Source organism: Macrobrachium rosenbergii, chromosome 57 (assembly GCF_040412425.1).
Source record: "Macrobrachium rosenbergii isolate ZJJX-2024 chromosome 57, ASM4041242v1, whole genome shotgun sequence".
In the NCBI taxonomy this organism is placed as follows: Eukaryota; Metazoa; Arthropoda; class Malacostraca; order Decapoda; family Palaemonidae; genus Macrobrachium; species Macrobrachium rosenbergii.
This window is the reverse complement of record NC_089797.1, coordinates 839,199-859,834: the sequence shown is the minus strand read 5'-3', so window position 1 is coordinate 859,834 and position 20,636 is coordinate 839,199. Positions and strand designations below refer to the sequence as shown.

General features: G+C 38.3%; 1 protein-coding gene across 6 annotated transcripts in view; it reads right to left on the bottom strand.

Annotated features, from left to right (window-relative positions):
• The window catches only part of Med (Smad/Smad4 homolog Medea), a 38,187-nt gene extending 22,907 nt beyond the window's left edge, over positions 1-15,280 (bottom strand). Inside the window, exons 1-6 of one of the 6 annotated variants that reach the window (XM_067101400.1) lie at positions 13,892-14,499; positions 7,868-7,900; positions 7,194-7,322; positions 5,919-6,023; positions 4,357-4,531; positions 2,414-2,613 (exon numbers count right to left, since the gene is read on the bottom strand). In XM_067101400.1, coding sequence (XP_066957501.1) covers positions 2,414-2,613; positions 4,357-4,531; positions 5,919-6,023; positions 7,194-7,322 — 609 coding nt within the window. In that variant the 5' untranslated portion in view covers positions 7,868-7,900; positions 13,892-14,499. Of the gene's footprint in view, positions 1-2,413; positions 2,614-4,356; positions 4,532-5,918; positions 6,024-7,193; positions 7,323-7,867; positions 7,901-9,496; positions 9,681-13,891; positions 14,500-15,126 lie in introns of those variants that run through there. The other 5 variants (XM_067101397.1, XM_067101399.1, XM_067101402.1 and 2 more) reach the window with 5 other exon arrangements.
• Positions 15,281-20,636: the final 5,356 nt, after the last annotated feature.

The window sequence follows — 20,636 nt, the reverse complement described above, 5'->3', positions numbered from 1 at the left end:
GCAATTAAATGGGACAAAGAGTGAAACGCCATGTAAAACTGTGGTTTGTATTATAACTTGTATCTATATTAACACTGTACAAATGCATTTATCCTAAGTTATACTGACACCTCCAACTGCCGAGGTTACAGAACTTGGGCAACAGACTTGCTGTGCTGGACAGAGGCCAGAGGAGTTCTAACGTCATGTGTACAACTTACATCAGTAAGTGAATAATCCTCCTCGATAACATTTCAAGAGTGCTGGTAATTATTTTTACACAACAAAAAAAATCATTAAATGTTTTCTGCATCAAAAACTCTTTTAGTAGAGGACATGACAATGTATATTTATAATTCAAAAGACTAAGAACAATATACTTAGGGCACTTGGCAATTCATACAAGTGACATGATGATAACAGACAAGTAATGAACTTTGAAACTTGAAAAAAAAAAAAATTAGAAAAGAAATATATATTTCAGAAATCCACATGCAGTTTTGGAGCGTCATGCTCCCTCTTCTGTGTGAAAACACTAAAACCTGGCTGTTTCTTAAATATATTTGTCCTCTAATTTGTGGTTTCATAAAAAATAATTGATGTGTTTACTCTTTATCTTTAATACATGCAAGAAAAAATTGTAAAATTGAGTTGCAATGGCACATACTGATATGTGTCCTTGGTTATATGTCTAAACACCTAGATTAAGTTTCTACAGTAGAGGCAATGTGCCAACCTTCAACAAAGCCATGCTCACGGCTGTTCGGGTTCTGCCAACAGCCACAATCGTGGCTTTTCGGGCAATGTGGGGTACAGCATCAAAAATTCATACAAATCACAAGATTATCCGTTTCCAATACAGAATACAACTTTATTCTCCACGACAAACTCTCAGAGAGATCTCTGGTGCCTAATTCCCCTGCAGAGCAACATCTTTGATCCACAAATACTGAAGAAACTTGGTATGAAGAACCAAATAAAAAAAACCTCTCCTAACGTAAATGAGTCCTCATCCAAACGTTAGTTATGAACATGTTATTTTTTCTAAATTGCATTTCCTAAATAAAACAAGTATAGTATCCTTAACCTCTTGAGATTCCAGTGACATCAGTCGTCTGAAAAATTCCCATCTTCTTATGAATTTTTCACCTCCTACAACTATTGCTGCAATACCATAAATCGGCCAAATCTTCATGATGACACTTATACGGTTTAGAGGCTAAGAATTCTGTTTCAATTCTAAAACCTACCCAAAAGTTCCAGGAAAATAAGATTTTGACATTACAATATTTCACTATCAAAAGAAAATATTCATTGGGGACTTACAGAACCAAAGTCAAACCCCACGGTGCCAAAACCAAATAAAACGACAGTCTGGTAAAAGGTGGAGTGCTGTGTGATCTTTCAAAAACAGTAAGAGTTAGCGAAATTGCAACTTTCGACTGTCCAGTAAATAGCCACCAAGCACAAGTTGATTGCATCAGTAGACAGTCAACCTCAAAATCTGCACAGGTGTTCAGTCTTTACCGTGCATGAGTATGTAATACAAAGGTTTGCATTTGAGGACTTAAGTAAATTTTGCAATTAGGACAATTTACTGGACAAATTAGCCAGTGGTCACAAGGTAAATCACAAAGTAATCTGCAGGAAACTGTCAACTCCACACCAGCTATCTCTGATTACCTCTGATTACATCACAAAAAGCAGCCAAATTCATTCCATAAAGCAGTTGTATTTTACAAACATATATGAGTACAGTATTTTAAATAATGTCAGAACTTATTTAAATTTTCAAAGAACAACTGTGAATAAATCAACAACCTTGGGGCTTTCCATATTTTCTCAATTACATTTTAAAACATCAGAATTATTGGAAAGCTCCAGTTGTATTTTTAAATGAGCAAAGCAGCAGGACAAAAATGTCATTAAGTGGACATAAAGGGTTGGAATACAGTTGACCCCCGGTATTCGCAGGGTTGCGCACCACTAGCCCCCATGAATAGCTAAAATCCACGAATACTTGACATCCCTCTAAAAATGATTGTAACTGCCTATTTTGATAGTTCAAAACACCAAAAACCCTCTAAAAAAAGCTTATACCTGAATATTCTAATAGTTTTATCTCAAAAAGTGCATTTAGTCATGAAAATTATATGAAAATATAATAGTGAATATTTCTCTGTAAAGAATACTGTGAAAACTGTATGCAAATTTTCTGCAAAATATATGTATATATCTTCCACACAGAGACATTTCACCTTGCACAAACGCTTCTTCAACAGCTTTTAACACACAACGTAAAATGCTGCTTTGAAAAGAAAACATTTTCACAAACTTATACACTTGTGAGAAGACTCATGAGCAAAACAAAACGATACCACCAAGATCACACCACGCAACCGAACAGAATTCACAAACGAAAATACCGTCGTACCTGTGACGTTGATGCTCCAGGCTGTGGTCCCTGTGGGGGGTGAGTTATGGTGGCAATTCCCGAAGGACCAGGAGTAACGGAGGACTCCCCAACACTCCCCGGACCACCACCACTGACTTCACAGTCCATGCGCATGCCATACTCATCCTTCACCAGCTGACCTGTGGAGGTTGCTCCTTGCAGGGTGAGCCCTGTCAAGTCTGCTTGCCAACAAAAGAAAAAAAAAAGGGGGTTATAGGTTTTCAACACTGTGCTACGATCACCCTTCTGTTACATTCATCTTATTTTGTTGTATTTTATGCTGAGATACTGATCAGTGTGTCATTTTTATCATGAATAGTATGAACTTGATCATAAAAGTTGAAACATACAAAATAATAAAAGGTCCAAATGACAGGTTAAAATTGGCTAATATGTCAAATTTGAAAGCGACTTCCATTTTTCCTAGGTACATACAAACCAATACATTTTATGTAGGAGTATTCCTCACACCAAGCTGGATATTGTTGTTGGAGCTTGGTAACCATGTACCTGGTAGTAAAAGAGTAAGGAAACCCCTCCACTAACATACCAAAGACCATAACTTTTTTCTTCAGCATGACCTCGGGTTCTTGCACTTGCCGAATGAGCGGATGGTATCAACTCTACACAACTCAGATGAGGTATGAACACAAGAAGAGTCTAGGGCAATACTGTGTCCCAAACGGTAAGACTCTGGGTCACGAGCTAGCTCAGACAGCCTGGTGTCAAACCTTACAGCAAATATCCCATCTGTAACTGAGTGAATGCTGTTGCTATCCGTCAGAGGGAAAGCAACCCACTCAATATTCATCTAGACTTCTTGCAAAGGGGCTCCCTAGACCTCTTTTTTGTCCTACCAGAGGAAGAAAAGTGGCAAAAGTAGGCATGCTTGAGAAAAATAAGGAATATAAACGCCAACCTTTCTCTGGCTTGCTCTAACCACAAGGCTTACTTCTCCATCTAAGATTGACAAAGGTAGAGGCAGAAGGCAACAGATGGAGTATCCATCATCTGTTCTTTATCACAGAGGTAACACAACCACATCAGGAGGCTCAACAGCATTGAGCTGATTAGCAGAAACACCAAACAGAGAAACAGAGGACCCCTTATTAGAGGCTAGATGATCCATAAATCTCAAAAAAGAAATGTCACCTAGGAATACCAAGAGAAGTCCACAACTTCAAGAGTTCCAAAGAATCACTCATAACCAGAGCGGCTGACGAGATGGGAGTACGAAGTGACATGCCACTAACACATGCTTAAGTCTCACCTGGGCGTTCACACTCAAAGAGCATATGCTGGTTCCCTACTTTCACATGCATAACCCTCTCTGACAAAGCCAGAAGAGAATGGACTCCAACCTAATGCCACTTAACCCCTTTGTTACAAAGCTTCAATGACCACTTCCAGCTAATTCTGAGGAATAATACACAAAGGGCAATGGTTTGTACACCCATAACAACAGCATCCATTTTAGCATAAGAGGATGATGGTTTAAAGTTTGCAAGTCAACATAAGAAATGTACAGATACCACACTACTTACAAACGGGTTACGTCCCGGACGGCCATTTGTATGTTGAATTATTTGTAAGTTGGTTACTATACTCTTCATGATTATTTAAGTACAGTATGATATAAAACCAAGAGTACTGTAGGTTTTTCATCCTAAAACACAACACACTGCACAAACAGTACTGTACGTACAGAATAGACGACAAAAACAAAATTTTAACTTATGGGTGGCAAAGGGGAGCACTCTGAACACAATTTTAATTTGTGATCCGGTTTGCTGGTATCGCTGAATGTTTTTAAGTTGAATGTTCGTAAGCAGGGTAGTGTCTGTATAGCACCTGCAAACAAATGTTCACACATATATGCAACAAACATTAACACAATAGGCTTAATTATTCCGACAACTTACCTATTCCTGGAGACACGACACGTTCATAGTGATAAGGGTTTACACAAACGGAATCACACTTCAGATCAAATGCAAACTGACAGTACTTCACATGTTTCAGTTCATTTTTATGTAGGTCTGGCCAGCGCCAGATTCTGGCATATATTACGTGAGGAAAACCTTTCCTTCCAGCTACCTGCAATTGATAGATAATTGAGGGAAGCATTAATATTTTGAATGAATTATTTTTGTTAATTGTGCCTCACTAATTATACTGTCAATGGTAATAGTATATGGATTGCTACACCTAAAATTAAAGACCAAACTTAACCCATCAGTATTCTGATAATGTCAACATGCAAAATTTCATTCCCTGAGATTCTGATAACATCAAATGACATTATCTGCATAAAAAATACTAACAATAAATGATATGACATCATGTAACAATGGGATGACATCTGAACTTTTACCTACCATGCAAGTAGGCCTGTCCAAAGAGAATTATCATGAAACTACTCCAAAACAGAAAATAAAGTTTGCCTATTTTTCGTACACTTTACATGTAATACCTAGCATGAACAGCAATACTTTCAGTTTCACGGAAAGGAAATTGACAGTATTTTAGCATGCTGCAAATTTTCAAAAATCTCGTTTTGGTTTCTCAAACTTTAATTTTTATTTTCCTTAATTTTGAAAGATACCCCACCAACATGGAATTATTTGGTTTCAAAAAAAAAGACCAAAGCAAACAGTAGCGTATTCAATTCTGAAAAACAATTTCACACCAAGAGACAAAAAAAAATTACCTAAAATTCTCTCTCAAAGTTCATAAAGCAGTGCATAATTCACCACAGACAGTTTTGGGCATCCATTTCCCCAACCCCCTCCACCCCCTAAAATCTCAAAAATCTCACAGGGCTAAGTAAACAAGTCATGCAACACATTCAATGCTTAACTATCCATTTCCCTGTGATTAACCATTGAAAAATTTACATATTTACAATTACAAGAGGTCTCTGTTATCGGTGGACTCAGTTACTGTATTGGCAATCCAGTTTTACAGAGCTTGTCTATCAACAAAAATCAGCGATTTTCGGCGAATTTCAGCACTGAAAATCGCCGATTTCTGCTTACCTGCACCAATAATTGGGTACTGGCGCTGATACAAACCTAACAAAGGCGCCGAACTCCAGTTATCGGTGCTGATAAGTGCAGAAAATCGCCAATTTTCGGTTATTGCCACGCTGTCGGCACTGAACTCCTCCCCCCCTCCCCCCGATAACCAGAGACTGCCTGTACATCTTTTCATTACACCAACAGTAAGCAAATGATGCAGAATAAGGATTACAACAGCACAATAGCAATTCTTAAAATATTAAGAAAATGTGTTAACCAAAACGACCAGTCCTTGAAGAATGATTTATTCAAAATCCTATGGCAAAAATCAAAACGTACCCCACCCTTGGACAGCAGAGGACCCATACAAAACAAAGATATATATAACGTTCATTTTCTAATGATACAAAAAAATGAAAAAATCTTCAATTTTGGGGCTACAGAGGAGTTGATACGTCATTTACCTGCAGTCTTCCATCAAGAGTTCGTTGTATGGTTACGCACTTGCTGGGGTGAGCCCCGTTGGTAGTAATGGCCGTTATTAAGGAATCCAACTCATCGCGTTTTTCCTGAAATGATTACCATTTTGTTATTATTATTCGGAAGATGAAACCTATTCACATGGAACAAGCCCACAGGGGTCACTGACTTGAAATTCAAGCTTTCATTTGAAAGAAGTAACAAATGGTAATAGGTTATACGGAAAGGATATCAGTTATTAGAAAAGAAACAATACAAAAATAAATAAACACATTTGGTCATTTCAAGCAACGGAAGACTTGGTGGGAGATCACTACAAAAAAAAAAGATAAATAAAAGTCCACATGGAAATGAATAAAGCTGTCATAATTTGGTAGACTCTGCCACCGAAAAATTTTTCACAATGAGGTACAGAGGCAGCAAGGATTGTGTACACATTGGAATAAAGAGGAGAGAATGTTTCATGTGAACTGTGACCTAGGACCACCGAGATGTCTGTCAACACCCTGATGTTTTCCAAAGATGTTTTCCTGGTGATTAAACCCTGCCACCCTCCTGCCCACCTGCCTATGTAATAGGCTGCCAGGTGCCATTCTGTTTTGAGAACTCATTAATCCATTCAAAGAGTACATTTTGAACAGCCTTTTTATAAGGTAACTTGGCTACAACAGAAAGTGAGCATCATCCAATAAAGTTTTATGCTATTCCCTGGAATAACCTCAGGCTAAAATTCTTGTGACACTGATACTGAGATGTTAAGTGGATTGGAAATGGAATATAGAATTTAGGCCAATGGCCACGAGCTGGGACCCACGAGATCATTCAGCGCTGGAAGCGAATTGACATTAAGGAGGTTTGAAAGGTGTAACAGGAAGAAAATCTCGCATTTGCACTGTAAAAAAAAGGAACGAAAGAGGTCGCAGCTAGGGGTCGAAGGGACACTGCACACAGAACCTTAAGTAATGCCTGACAGTGCACAACTTGAGTATGGAATTGGAATATAGAGTTTACGCCAATGGCCACGAGCTGGGACCCACAAGATCATTCAGCGCTGGAAGCGAATTGACATTAAGAAGGTTTGAAAGGTGTAACGTGAACAAAAGCTCGCACTTGCACTTAGAAAAAAAGGAACGAAAGAGGTTGCAGCTCAGGGTCGAAGGGACACTGCACACAGAACCTTAAGCAATGCCTGACAGTGCACAACTTGAGTATGTTCAGTGGGGAAAAAATGATGTACAAATATGAACAAAATATCTCACCTTGAGTTTCTTCACCAAACTTTCAATGGCTCGTTTTGCAAATCCTTCAGTTTCGCCTCCCTGTCGATGGCACATGAGGGAGTGCACGATGCTTAAACAAGCGTCTGCGGAGGTTGGGGCCGATGTCATCTGCAACGTGCAAACAAGGACTGTATTCGTAGCTCATGACATTGTAAATTAAAAGTACTTTCCTAAACGAATTACACTACCTGAACTACACACTGTAACCTTTTTATACGATCCTAAAATAAATGAAGCAACAAATATCTAATGGAATGGGATGGATATAAAATTTAGGACAAAGATCAAGCACTCAGACCTATGAGGTCATTCAGTGCTGAAAGGGACACTTGAGTAAAAAAGGTTTGAAAGGTGTAACAGGAGGAAAACCTCTCAGCTGCACTATGAGACAATTGTTGGAAGAGAGTGGAGTGTATGGTGAAAGAGATTATGAACGGAGGTACAGTACAGTGAAAAGAATGAAAGGGATTGCAGCTGGGGACCCAAAGGGATGTTCCGAAGAACCTTACGTTACGCCTACAGTGCACCACCTGAGGTGCACTGAAAAAAAAAACTAATAAAAAGTATACAGTGCTATATTCTCATTAAATCAAAAAAGTTAAGGTATAGTTAAGTCAATGATCTGATTATTTTAAAGATTCATAAATATTTACCTAGTTTTATGTTCGAGAAACAAGACTGGAAAACTGCAATAAAGATTTCAATGTTAAACCACAAACATTTAGGCTTATCTATATTTATGTAAAAGGAAAAAAATATTGGCAAATCACAACAAAGATTTCAATGTTAAACGCAACCAATTCAATGGTTAACAAAAAATGAATTTTAAACAGTAAGAGTCTTTAATTTAATACCCTAGTCTGGGACCATCCTTATTTTCATAATTATGAAAGGCAGTCGCTTCTGATGACTCGTCAAGATGGCGCCACATAAAAAAAAATCCCTTTGCTACAGGAGAAAACATACTGTAGTAGAATTCACCTGGGATCAAAATGAAACTACTGTAGGATACAGGAAAAAAATGCGAAGAATCTAAGTCCCAAAAGGAAACATTAAGACCTTCCACCAGAAAGAGGGAACAGAAATCACGGTGGGAAATCCAAATCTTGGAGCTCAAAGGAGACTCTCCCAGGACAGACAGAATATAGAATTTGAGCCAGAGGCCAAGCGCTGGGACCCATGAAGTCATTCCAAGCTGAAACAGAAACTGAAAGTGAAAAGGTCTGAAAGGTATTGCAGGAGAAAAACTTTGACATTACACTATGGAACAATTGTGAGGAGAGGGTTGAAAGTCAGACGGAAGAAACAATATGAACGGAGATACAGTAAAAGGAATGAAAAGGGTTTGCAGCCAGGGGCCAAAGGGGCGCTACAAAGAACCTTAAGAAATGCCTACAGTGCACCACATAAGGTGCACTGACAGACCTAACCCCCTCAGGGACTGTCCCAAGTAGAATGTGTTGAAAAATAGTGCCTTTGTTGGTCAAAGTTATAGCAGACAAATTATTGCAGGATTGCTGACTTGACAAATTCCTTTTAATTCAACCCAGTCACAAAGAGAGACAAAACAGCATCCTAAATACAATTTCAATATTCAAAATAGGAGGAAATAAGAAAAGTATACTTACACTGACAAACATGACCCCTAAGGAATTTAAGAAACTGAAGTACAGTAGGAAAAAGTCAGAAACTTGATTAAGCAATCTCCAACACAAAAATTAAGGAAGAAGTCTAAACATCCCACCCATAGGGTATAGAAGATGAATTAGATTCCATTTTTGGCCCTGATGTTCAAACTTATTCCCGAAAACTTAAAAAGGAAAACAACAAAAACAATTTTAAACAATCAATATCATTCCCCCCCCCAAAAAAAGATCAATATCAGAAGATTAAGACCATGATTAAGAAAACAGTCACAAACCATAAAAACATGTGAAGATGAATGATTCCTAATGACTTCACAGACATCTATGGGTCAGTCACAAGGTAAATGTCGTGTCAGTGGCTGCCAAAAAAAAAAAAAAAAAAAAAAAAAAAAAAAAACACACAACTGCTATGTTGCAAAACACGGTATGAATTGCTGCCTTATGCAAACTTTGCAGAGTAACTCCCTGTTGAGGTACTGAAATGGAATTTCACTGTTTTTGAATTTAAAACACAGTTCACAGAAGTTGTTCTACAAAAAAATCAAGTAACTTCAAATGGCAGTTCTTAAAGTTGTTCTCCAAACCTCACAACAAACTGTTGAACAGATTTCATCCAAATCGTAAGAAAAAACTCACCTTCCTGTGATACACATACATCGTACACAAACAAACCCACACGCACAACTTTCTCAGTGACACAAGGTTCTGTAAAAAATGCTTCTAATGCCCCAAGGTGCTCTATCAGAGGAAAATGACAATGACTTCCACACACAATGGAAACTCAAGAACTTGGCAAAACCACTTCTGTGAAACACAGCACCACATGCAATTACATTACCATAAGCAGGCCCTCAGGTGCACCAAAGCCTCGAATGTGTCAGAGAGCCTAGGTCATTCCACTACGTGAGGTAACCGCAAATGTTATTGTTATAAAATTCATCAGGTACAACTGGAAATGCTAATATTATGAAACATCGGGTTTCTGGGGCCCACAATCGCATGAGTGCTTATTAGCCCACTGCTTTTTTTTTTATTCTTTTACTCTGTACTTTAAAATGCTACCTTTCTTTATTTGGGTATGCATGGTATATATGATATATAGCACATCAATCAAATTTAGGAAATTATCATTATTATTGTTATTATTATTTTTCAACTCACTTCAAATCCAAGCTTCCAAAGAACTTAGGAGTACAGTACAGCATATTACAAAGTGAAAAAGTAGGCCACTTGAGAGAGAGAGAGAGAGAGAGAGAGAGAGAGAGAGAGAGAGAGAGAGAGAGAGAGAGAGAGAGAGAGAGAGAGAGAGAGAGAGAATTATATGGTATAGCCTATACATCAAATTTAGAAAATTATTATTATTATTATTATTATTTAGAACATTAATTCTATTCATATGGAACAAGCACATACAGGACATTGACTTGAAATTCAGCTTCCAAAGAAATCTTACAATACATTACAAAGTGAAAAAGTTGGCCAACTGAGAGAGAGAGAGAGAGAGAGAGAGAGAGAGAGAGAGAGAGAGAGAGAGAGAGAGAGAGAGAGAGAGAGAGAGAGAGAGAGAGAGAGAGAGACATATGGTAGATACATCAAATTCAGAAAAGTATTTTATTATTATTATTATTATTATTATTATTATTATTATTATTATTATTATACAGTATTCAGATGATGAACCCTATTCATATGGAACAAAGCCAATAGGGGCCAATGACTTGGAATTCAAGCTTCCAAAGAAGTGCAGAAAAAATAGGCCACTGGTGTAGACGCAGCGTCAGAGAGTGAAGCTGGCGAGAGACTATCTCTCAACGTGACGCTGGAGGAGGAGGTTGTGCCACGGAGGGATCTCTCTGGGAACTGCTGACATCAGGGCTAGTAGATCAAGGAACCATTCTGCGCGAGGCCACCAGGGGGCTACATGGGTCACCCTGAGATTCGGGGAAATCGTTACCCTGTTCAAGACCTGGCAGATCAGGCGAAAGGGAGAGAAGACATAAACCTCCAGGTTGTCCCAAGGATGTTGTAGGCCGTCCTCCGCCAAGGCGAAGGGGTCTGGGATAACCGAACAGAGCACCTCTAGCTTCCCGTTAAACCTCGTTGCGAACAGATCTATCACTGGACTTCCTTTGGTTTCCGAGATGTGCAATCAATAATTAAAACCACTATTTTGAATATATATGATTGCTGTATTTCCAAAAATAATATTGAACACAGTAGTAATAAAATGTATTCTTCACACCATTTATGGGATTTTCCTCTGATATGAGAGAGAGAGAGAGAGAGAGAGAGAGAGAGAGAGAGAGAGAGAGAGAGAGAGAGAGAGAGAGAGAGAGAGAGAGAGAGAGAATGCACCTTACTGTACAACTGATGAAAATGGAACTTCCATATATTAGAAGAATGAAGTCTTCAATACCATTTGGTCAGAAAATATTCAGTTTCAGAGAGAAAGAGAAACAGGAGTGTCCAGCGACCAAAAAATATTGCATGAAGACAAACCCTACCAGCCTCTAAAAATACTGCAAACTGTAAACTAAGCGGGGAGACAGAAGAATTCTTCATGGAAAAGTATTAATAAAAAGTAGGCTGCAATACCTTGAGACACTGTAAAAAGGATGAAATGAACTAAAAAAATTTTTTAGAAATAATACAAGATTACAAAAATGTGCAGCAAAGAAGGATGAATGCTAATTTGAAATGAAACTAATGTGTCAAGACAATATAAGGCAAAAAAGTAAATAAACAATATACAGAACACAATGACCATCAATAATGAGACTCTATTATCCTATCTAAGGCAAGCTATGGTGTTTATGGGGAAGTTTACATACTACTGTGATAATGATCCATTACTAATGGCCGATTTTAGGCACTGGGATTTTTCTAAATCCTGGAAATTGTGAAATTAGGCATCAGGGTAAGACATTTCCAGATCATTTACAATTGTAAGCCCGATAGTTACAGGTACATAAAGATCCCATATTATGGAGAATGTGATTTTAGATAAATCAGCTTCCATTAACACAAACAGCTGTACCCAACAGAATACTGCTCTTTGCTCTGTTGTTATTAATATAGTTCCATTATTGAATAAAAGAAAGTGGTGCCTAATTTTTGCTTGACCTTTGTACAACTTTTGACACCATAGCGTATGATCTGTACTCAAGAATCTAGAAACTAATGACACAAAAACTGAAAAGCAATCTAGAAATAAAACATATTATAAGTACAAGCTGAACTTTTTTTGAGGATACAACTGCTGAAAAGAGGCGTTCCGCAAGGAAGTGTGCTGCGTCCTATCCTATTCTGTATTTCCAACACCGAGTTATCACACCAACTCAAGGAAAATGAAGTAAATTGTAAGCTTTTACCTGAAGACACATAATTCAACCAAACATTTAGCAATGTGGAATATACAGTGGGGTGAAACAGTGACCCCATACAGAAATGGGCAAAGCTGAAGATGAAGAAGAAGAAAATAGTGGAGAAACTGAGGGGGATTATAAGTGATATTAAGAGTTAGATTTTAAAACAATGTTGGAATTAAATGAAGGTAAGCCAGAATGTTTAACTGTTTGAAAAATAGTAATCTTAGTATCTTTAGGGACTATAATTAATGTGTAAAATTACGGTAAAGCTTTAGGAGTAATTTTTGATAATACTCTCTTCGAGTAATCCAATCACTGAATTGAAGAAAGTTGTGGGACATCGACTGCAAAACTTTCCATTTAAGCCTACAGGCAAATACTTTAGCTAGATGAGCCTACAGTACTACTGATCTCATTTATGAAAATTTGGTTATAAAGTCAAGCACTGAGGTACATTAAACTGTTCGGCTTAAAGAAAGGGAACAGAAATGGAAGTATAGTAAAAGTCTAAAAAGTGATATACAAAAGTGAAACAGTAGCAGAAACTCTTTAAGAAAAATAACAGAACAAAAGAAAGAACAGCTATATATATATCAAGAATAGCTATATATATCCTATGTAGGATAGGGCAATATTAAAAAAAATGAAAAACTGTAGGCAATAGAGTAACCAATGGTCGTAACAAGCTTTAATGCAGACTAAAGACTTATTTCAACAATAACCCAACCTGACCTTCTCTTAGCCTAACTTAAACTCGGGGTTACAAACCCTTATCTGGTCAAGTAAGCATCAGTCCTCAATAACCTCCCACATGACATCACACACAGGACCGCAGAGCAGAAGCAACGCAGATTAGGGTGATAAGCATGTTCCTTTACTTAAAAACTACCAAAAGACATAATACGTCCTGACTTAACTTTCTCCATTAACCTAACTTGGCATGGGGCATTACGCTATGACCTGACCTGGTACCCACCCTGATTTCAGAAGACTTTGGGTATTTTGGGCTTGTGTCTGAGATAGTTTACAATCTGCGGCCTGAGGTCTGAATGGAGAACGATGAGCGCGTATGTATTCCCCTATCCCTGAACCTTGCCGGTATCTAGCCTAGCCTAAGCTGTATCTCAGGTCTCAGCATAAGGTAAACAGTCATGGGGTTGCCTAAGCAATGCCATTTCCATGTGTTAAGGTAAGGTAGGAAAGTCTTACGCCTACATCCTACCATAGGATGACCCAAACCGTATCTAGCCTAACCTAACGTGAGTATCTTAAGTCTCTGATCAAGGTAAGCAGTCATGGGGTTGCCTAAGCAATGCCATTACCACGTGTTAAGGTAAGGTAGGTAAGTCCTACGCCTTAACCCTACTACAGGCAATCCTACCCTACGCGTAGGATACGTAGGTTACCCTAGGACTCTCTAGAATGGTTCCTCATGGGGTTGCCTAGCCAATGCCATCCCCACACGTTAAGGTAAGCTAGGCATTCCCCATGCCTTTACCCTACTGCAGGCAAGGCTACCCTAAATGTACGTTGCGTAGGGTACTCTACAGTTACTCCTGAACTACTCCAGTGCACGTGGCGCGCACGTCACCGTACCATGCTACACGACACCACACGTTCGTGCACGACGACGACGGAGACGAAGACCCAACGTCAGTCTTACCTTAAAGGAGGAACGCGAAGCCCGGGAGGCCCTAAGCGAGGACAAGACAAATTCTCAAGACCCAGTTCTCGGGGAAATCAAGGCATGACCATCCTGACGAAGGCGCTGACGATGACGACGACGACGACGACGCAGAAGAAGAAGAAGAAGAAGACGAAGACTCGCTCCTTCCTTCCCCCCAAAGACGCGCCCTGTTTTAATCCATCGTCCGTCGTCTATCCTCCGCGGGGAGGGAGGAGAACGCGAACCTCCCCCTGACGTAGAAGAAGGACCCCCTCCTGACGAAGGTCACAACTGTCCCGAGAAAACCTGACGACGAAAATATGGAGGAGTTTGTTTGTCTGTCTGTGTCTGTGTGTGTGTGTGTGTCTCTCTCTCTCTCTCCTTCTCCTCCTCCTCTTCTCTTCTGACACTCTGTCACTTGCCCTCTCACTCGCGTATCGTTTCCTCACGCCCTCGAGGAGGTCGTGTCTACGCGCGCGCGCCCGTCGGATTCACACGACCTGACAGAAACGGCGACAAATAAGAGTCGTCGGGAGATTTCGTAATGGTCCACCATCCACCATCCACCCTCGACCATCTCAGTAGCAAAACAAAGCTGAAAACAAATGACGGACGTTAACCGCAAAGCGAGCGAGTTGGCGGATCGGTTAATATTTATCGATATTATCGATCGATTTTAAGCCGCAATTACCGAACGGATTTCGTGATTCAGGGATTTATACAGATGTAATCGAGGGAAGCCGACGGGAATCGCCGCAATTCCGAGAAAGTCGCCCAAAATCGCGTTTTGCAATTCGCTCGGAATCTTCAAGATGGTAACGATCGTATTTTTTCAAATTTGCCGTTCGGATTTCGTTTTGTGGACTTTATTCGCATTACTAATGTTTATTGGCAGTGGCATGATACTCCCCGATAGCCCCTGTCACAAACGAAGACCAAACAACCAAACAAAGGGACCACACATCGCAAATACTTTCGCAGCAAATTGCTGAATTGGCAACCGGAAATGCCATTCTAGTTTATACCGAAAAAAAGTTTCTTTTTTTCTCTCATCATGCCATTTTCTTTCCAATTTCCTCAGTGCGAATTACAAAACTTTCTCTCTCCGGTACACGTTACTCTCGATCGAGTTGTACCTCGGAGATGAGAGAGAGAGAAAAAAAGAGTTTTCTCTCGCAAATATCTGCCCGAGAATGTTACGTCATGAAAGAAAAAAAAACTTATGCACATACCTTGCACAGCTTCCTGAGGACGGCCGCAGCTTCGCTTGATTGTTTGGAAATTGGATGAATAACTGCAATGTAAAACCCTCGGAGGCGCGACTTGCTTGCGACTTTCATTCAGGAAAGCACTTGGAAGTGTCTGACACACAAGCATACACGCTTACACACACACAGATACACATGCACAGCGGGTGTGTTCTGTTCGTAAAATCTGTCCCGGTGATGAATGAATGGGGTAGGGAAACCCCAAAAAGAAACACATGCACAAACGTCTGTGTGCTTGTGTGTCTGTCTTACACGTGCGTTCAGTGAGCTTGTTACAATTAATTTATGCTTGGGAGGGACCCCACATGACTATTGCATTTCATTCATTGCAGCTGTAAATATTTGCTCTCTCTCTCTCTCTCTCTCTCTCTCTCTCTCTCTCTCTCTCTCTCTCTCTCTCCGGGTTAACTCATCAGATCCGGCTTCTAATTCATTCAAAAGAGATATATATAGAGTCATTTTGCTACCTCTCTCTCTCTCTCTCTCTCTCACACACACACACACACACACACACACAAACACACATAGAAAATGAATAGGCCTCCTTCAAACAATTATATATATATATATATATATATATATATATATATATATATATATATATATATATATATATACACACACACACAAACACAAGTTAATTTTTTTATGTTTGGATGCTACAGAAATCTGAACCGCTTGACAGACCCAGGCAAAATTCTGCACACGGCCCTTACATCACCACAGGAAAGTTTATAGCTCAAAATCAAACCCCTACCCCGTGACAGACATACAAGCACAGACAAAACAAGTGAAATTTTCGTTTTGACTGGTGTTGTTCACCTTTTCCTCAGTAACTGTATGGGAGTCACCAGTAGCTCGGGCAGAAAACCAACCACCTTTTCTGTTGGTGACGTCATTAAACTCCTCCCACTGTGGCAAACTTTATAATGGAAAAATTAAACGCTAGGAAGAGCAGGTGGGCTATAAAAACAAATGTCACGTGCATTATTTTCCTACTCTTTTTCTCAATATGTGTGTGTGTATGCGTATACAACGAGAGTTTGTGTGTATGTGTGTGTGTGCGTATGCGCAAACAGAGAGAGAGAGAGAGAAATAGCATGTCACCTGCCTTCTTCTCTCTCTCTCTCTCTCTCTCTCTCTCTCTCTCTCTCTCTCTCTCTCTCTCTCTCGATATGTGTGTATACAAAGTAAATTTGTATGTGTGTACAAAGAGAGAGAGAGAGAGAGAGAGAGAGCATGTCACTGCCTTCTTGTCTCTCTCTCTCTCTCTCTCTCTCTCTCTCTCTCTCTCTCTCTCTCTCTCTCTATATCTATATATATGTATATATATATACAGAGTTTGTGTGTGTTTATGTACAGAGAGAGAGACACACACACAGAGCATGTCACTTGCCTCTCTCTCTCTCTCTCTCTCTCTCTCTCTCTCTCTCTCTCTCTCTCTCTCTCTGTGTGTTTATACAAAAAGAGTTCGTGTGTGTTTGTGTACACACACAGAGAGAGCATGTCACCTGCCTCCTGTTCTCTCTCTCTCTCTCTCTCTCTCTCTCTCTCTCTCTCTCTCTCTCTCTCTCTCTCTCTCGAAATGCGTGTGTATACAAAGAGAGTTTGTGTGTGTACAACAAGAGAGAGAGAGAGAGAGAGAAAACTGCTGACAGAGGCGAATTCACACGCAGTGGTCAATTACGGAACACAAACCATCGTCGAAAAGTTTGAAAACAAACCTCCCTAATCCGAACCACTTAATATACACAGTCCTGACGGTCCATTCTCTCCAGGTTAACCAATCTGTTGTTTTGAAATTGGCTACAATGCTTCTGTGTTCGTAATCATTATTATTATTATTATTATTATTATTATTATTATTAGGTCTACCACAGTCATCCTATTCGACTGGGTGGTTTCTTAAAGTGTGGGGTTCCGGGTTGCATCCTGCCTCCTTAGGAGTCCATCACTTTTCTCACTATGTGAACTTGTTTCTAGTAGCACACTCTCCTGCATGATTCCTGGAGCTACTTAGGCTCCTAGTTTTTCCAGATTCCTTTTCTGGGATCTTGGGATCGTGCCCAGTGTTCCTGTGATTATGGGTATACAGTTTCCACTGGCATGTTCCATATCCTTCTTATTTCGATTTTCTGGTCTTGAAACTTATCCATTTTTTCTCTTTCTTTCTCATCTATTCTGGTGTCCCATGGTGTTATTATTATTATTATTATTATTATTATTATTATTATTATTATTATTATTATTATTACTGCGCCCCGTAGAGTAGACAGAAGTGGGAATTCTGTCAGCCATTCAACTTACAACGTTTTATTAGTTATGTTTTTTAATTAACAACACACCTAAAAAACACCTGATTTACACATGCTAATCTTACCATACATAATCGACAATAAACTGTTAAGAAAAAGCTATTTATAGAAAGCAAGAATGCGATTTCAAACAGTTCCAGTAATATTTCATTCCCTCACACTATGAAGCGTCCCTTCTTCGAACCCCCTAGCTGAAACCCCTTCTATCCCTTTTACTGTACCGCCATTCATGTTCCCCTTCTTCCAGCTCACTTTCCTCCACCCTCTCCGAACAATTGTTCCAACACGATTTTTCAGGGCTGAATGACCCCAGCTTAGCTTGGCCTCTGGACTAAATTTTATGTTCCAGTTCCAATAATATTTCATTAATAGTTTATTTTCCAAGATGTTGCCTCAGTAAATTGGTCACGACACCGCCAACAGCTGGGCACATTTCTGCATAGAATAATAATAATAATAATAATAATAATAATAATAATAATAATAATAATAATAATAATAATATAATAATAATAATAATAATAATAATAATAATAATAATAATAATAATATGGGATTGCCAGTGCAAATTGTACCCAAAATCCTAGGATCACTAGACACGATCGCAAGATCCCTGAAAAGGAATCTGGAAAAACTAGATGCCGAAGTAGCTCCAGGACTCACGCAGAAGAGTGTGCTACTAGAAACAGCACACATGGTGAGAAAAGTGATGGACTCCTAAGGAGGCAGGATGCAACCCAGAACTCCACACGATATAAAACCACCCTGTCGAATAGGATGACTGTGATAGACCAAAAAATAATAAAATATAAATATATATATATATATATATATATATATATATATATATATATATATATAATATATGAAGGAAATAGACCCTCTCTTAAACAGGTCTTATTAAAAAGCCATCCTTTTTAATAATAATAATAATAATAATAATAATAATCTAGATACAAGAGATAAGATGATAAAAATTATAATCGGCAATATCCACACAGTTGCTGAAATAGTAATAAAAATAGTAATAATAATGAGAATATTAGTAAAAATAACGATTAAAACAAGCAAAAAATGCGCCGAAGTTTCTTCGGCGCAATCGAGTTTTCTGTACAGCGCATAATCAAGGCCACCGAAAATAGATCGATCTTTCGGTGGTCTCGATATAATGGTGTATGAGCCGTGGCCCATGAAACTTTTAACCACGGCCCGGTGGTGGTCTATCCTACATCGTTGCCAGATGCACGATTATGGCTAACTTTAACCTTAAATAAAATAAATAACTACTGAGGCTTGAGGGCTGAAATTTGGTATGTTTGATGATTGGAGGGTGGATGATCAACATACCAATTTGCAGCCCTCTAGCCTCGGTAGTTTTTAAGATCTGAGGGCGGACAGAAAAAGTGCGGCCGGACAGACAAAGCCGGCACAATAGTTTTCTTTTACAGAATACTGAAAGAGATGACATATACTGTAAGTAATTTCCACCTATTCATATGGAACAAGCCCACCAAAGTGGCCACTGACTTGAAATTCAAGCTTCCAAAGAATATTATGGTGTTCATTAGGAAGAATCAAGAGGAAGGAAAGTGAAATACAGAAAGAAGAAATAACACTTATCAAAAAGAAAAGATAAATAAATTGATAAATAGATAAATAGATAAGAAAAGGTATTAAAAATGCAAGAAGAATAGTATTAGGGTAGTAATGCATCTGCATTTTTGCTTGAACTTCTGAAGTTCCAATTGCACAAATATATATATATATATATATATATATATATATATATATATATATATATATATATATATATATATATATATATATATATATATATATATATATATTTTCCCTTTATCAAGCCTCATAGGCCTATGAAAGATTTTATGGAGCTAATTTGGCTTGTTTTTATTAATGTAATTTGTCGACGTAGAAATGGTTGTATATTATAGAAAAACACAGCATCCCAAGGTTGTATATAAAGATTTTATCTGTTATCTAAGCGTCGACCATACAATGCAGAAATGGGTGTATATAATACTAAACACAGCATCCCAAGGATCCTCTGCCATGTTTAGTACTAGCACCTCGTAGGCCTATCAAAGATTTTATGCTGGTACTTTGGTTTGTTTTTATTAATGTAATTTGTCGACCACACAATATAGAAATGGGTGTATATAATACTCTGATCCCCAAGGGGCTAGTACTAAACACGGTGTCCCAAGGAGCTTCCGCCATGTTTAGTACTAGCACCTCGGAGGCCTATCAAAGATTTCGTGGTGGTACTTTGCCTTGTTTTTATTATGTAATTTATCGACCACACAATATAGAAATGAGTGTATATAATACACAGATCCCCAAGGGGCTAGTACTAAATACAGTGTCCCAAGGAGCTTCCACCATGTTTAGTACTAGCACCTCGGAGTAGGCGACGCACAGATGACAAGTCAAAGTAGCACCGATTTTATTACACTGGTATAAGTAGTTCAAAGAGACACAGTAATGAATTACAATTTCTACGACACTATAAAACCTGAGATCACTAGAAGACACAATAAGGTATTCGCTTTGTGTCAAAACACTCCGTAAGTTCAAGAGAAGATGCAACACGTTACTGCCTTCAAAAACAATTCTCCTTGTATTTTAATAGTTTGTTTACATTTCTATGTATCTATTTCTTAATTTGTTAATTTACTTTTTTGTTTTCCTATAACTAATCTCTTCTTTTTATATTTCCCGTTATCTTATGTTACTTCTTTCAAATGAACAACTAGTATTCTTTGGAAGCTTGAGTTTCAAGTTAATGGGCCCATGTTGGGTGCTTGTTCCATACGAATAGGGTTCATCTTCTGAATAATAATAATAATAATAATAATAATAATAATAATAATAATAATAATAATAATAATAATAATAATAATACTGTTATTCATATAAAGAATGCCTGGTTTCAACTTCTCCTTTCCTATAAAAACACTCTTCTATAAAGTCCTCTGCATTTCTATATTTTCAATATTATTACTGCTTATGAAAATTATTATTATTATTATTATTATTATTATTATTATTATTATTATTATTATTATTATTATTATTATTATTATTATGTTGCAAAAGTGAGGTTCTACTCCCTTCATATATCCTTCTTCTTCTTCTTCT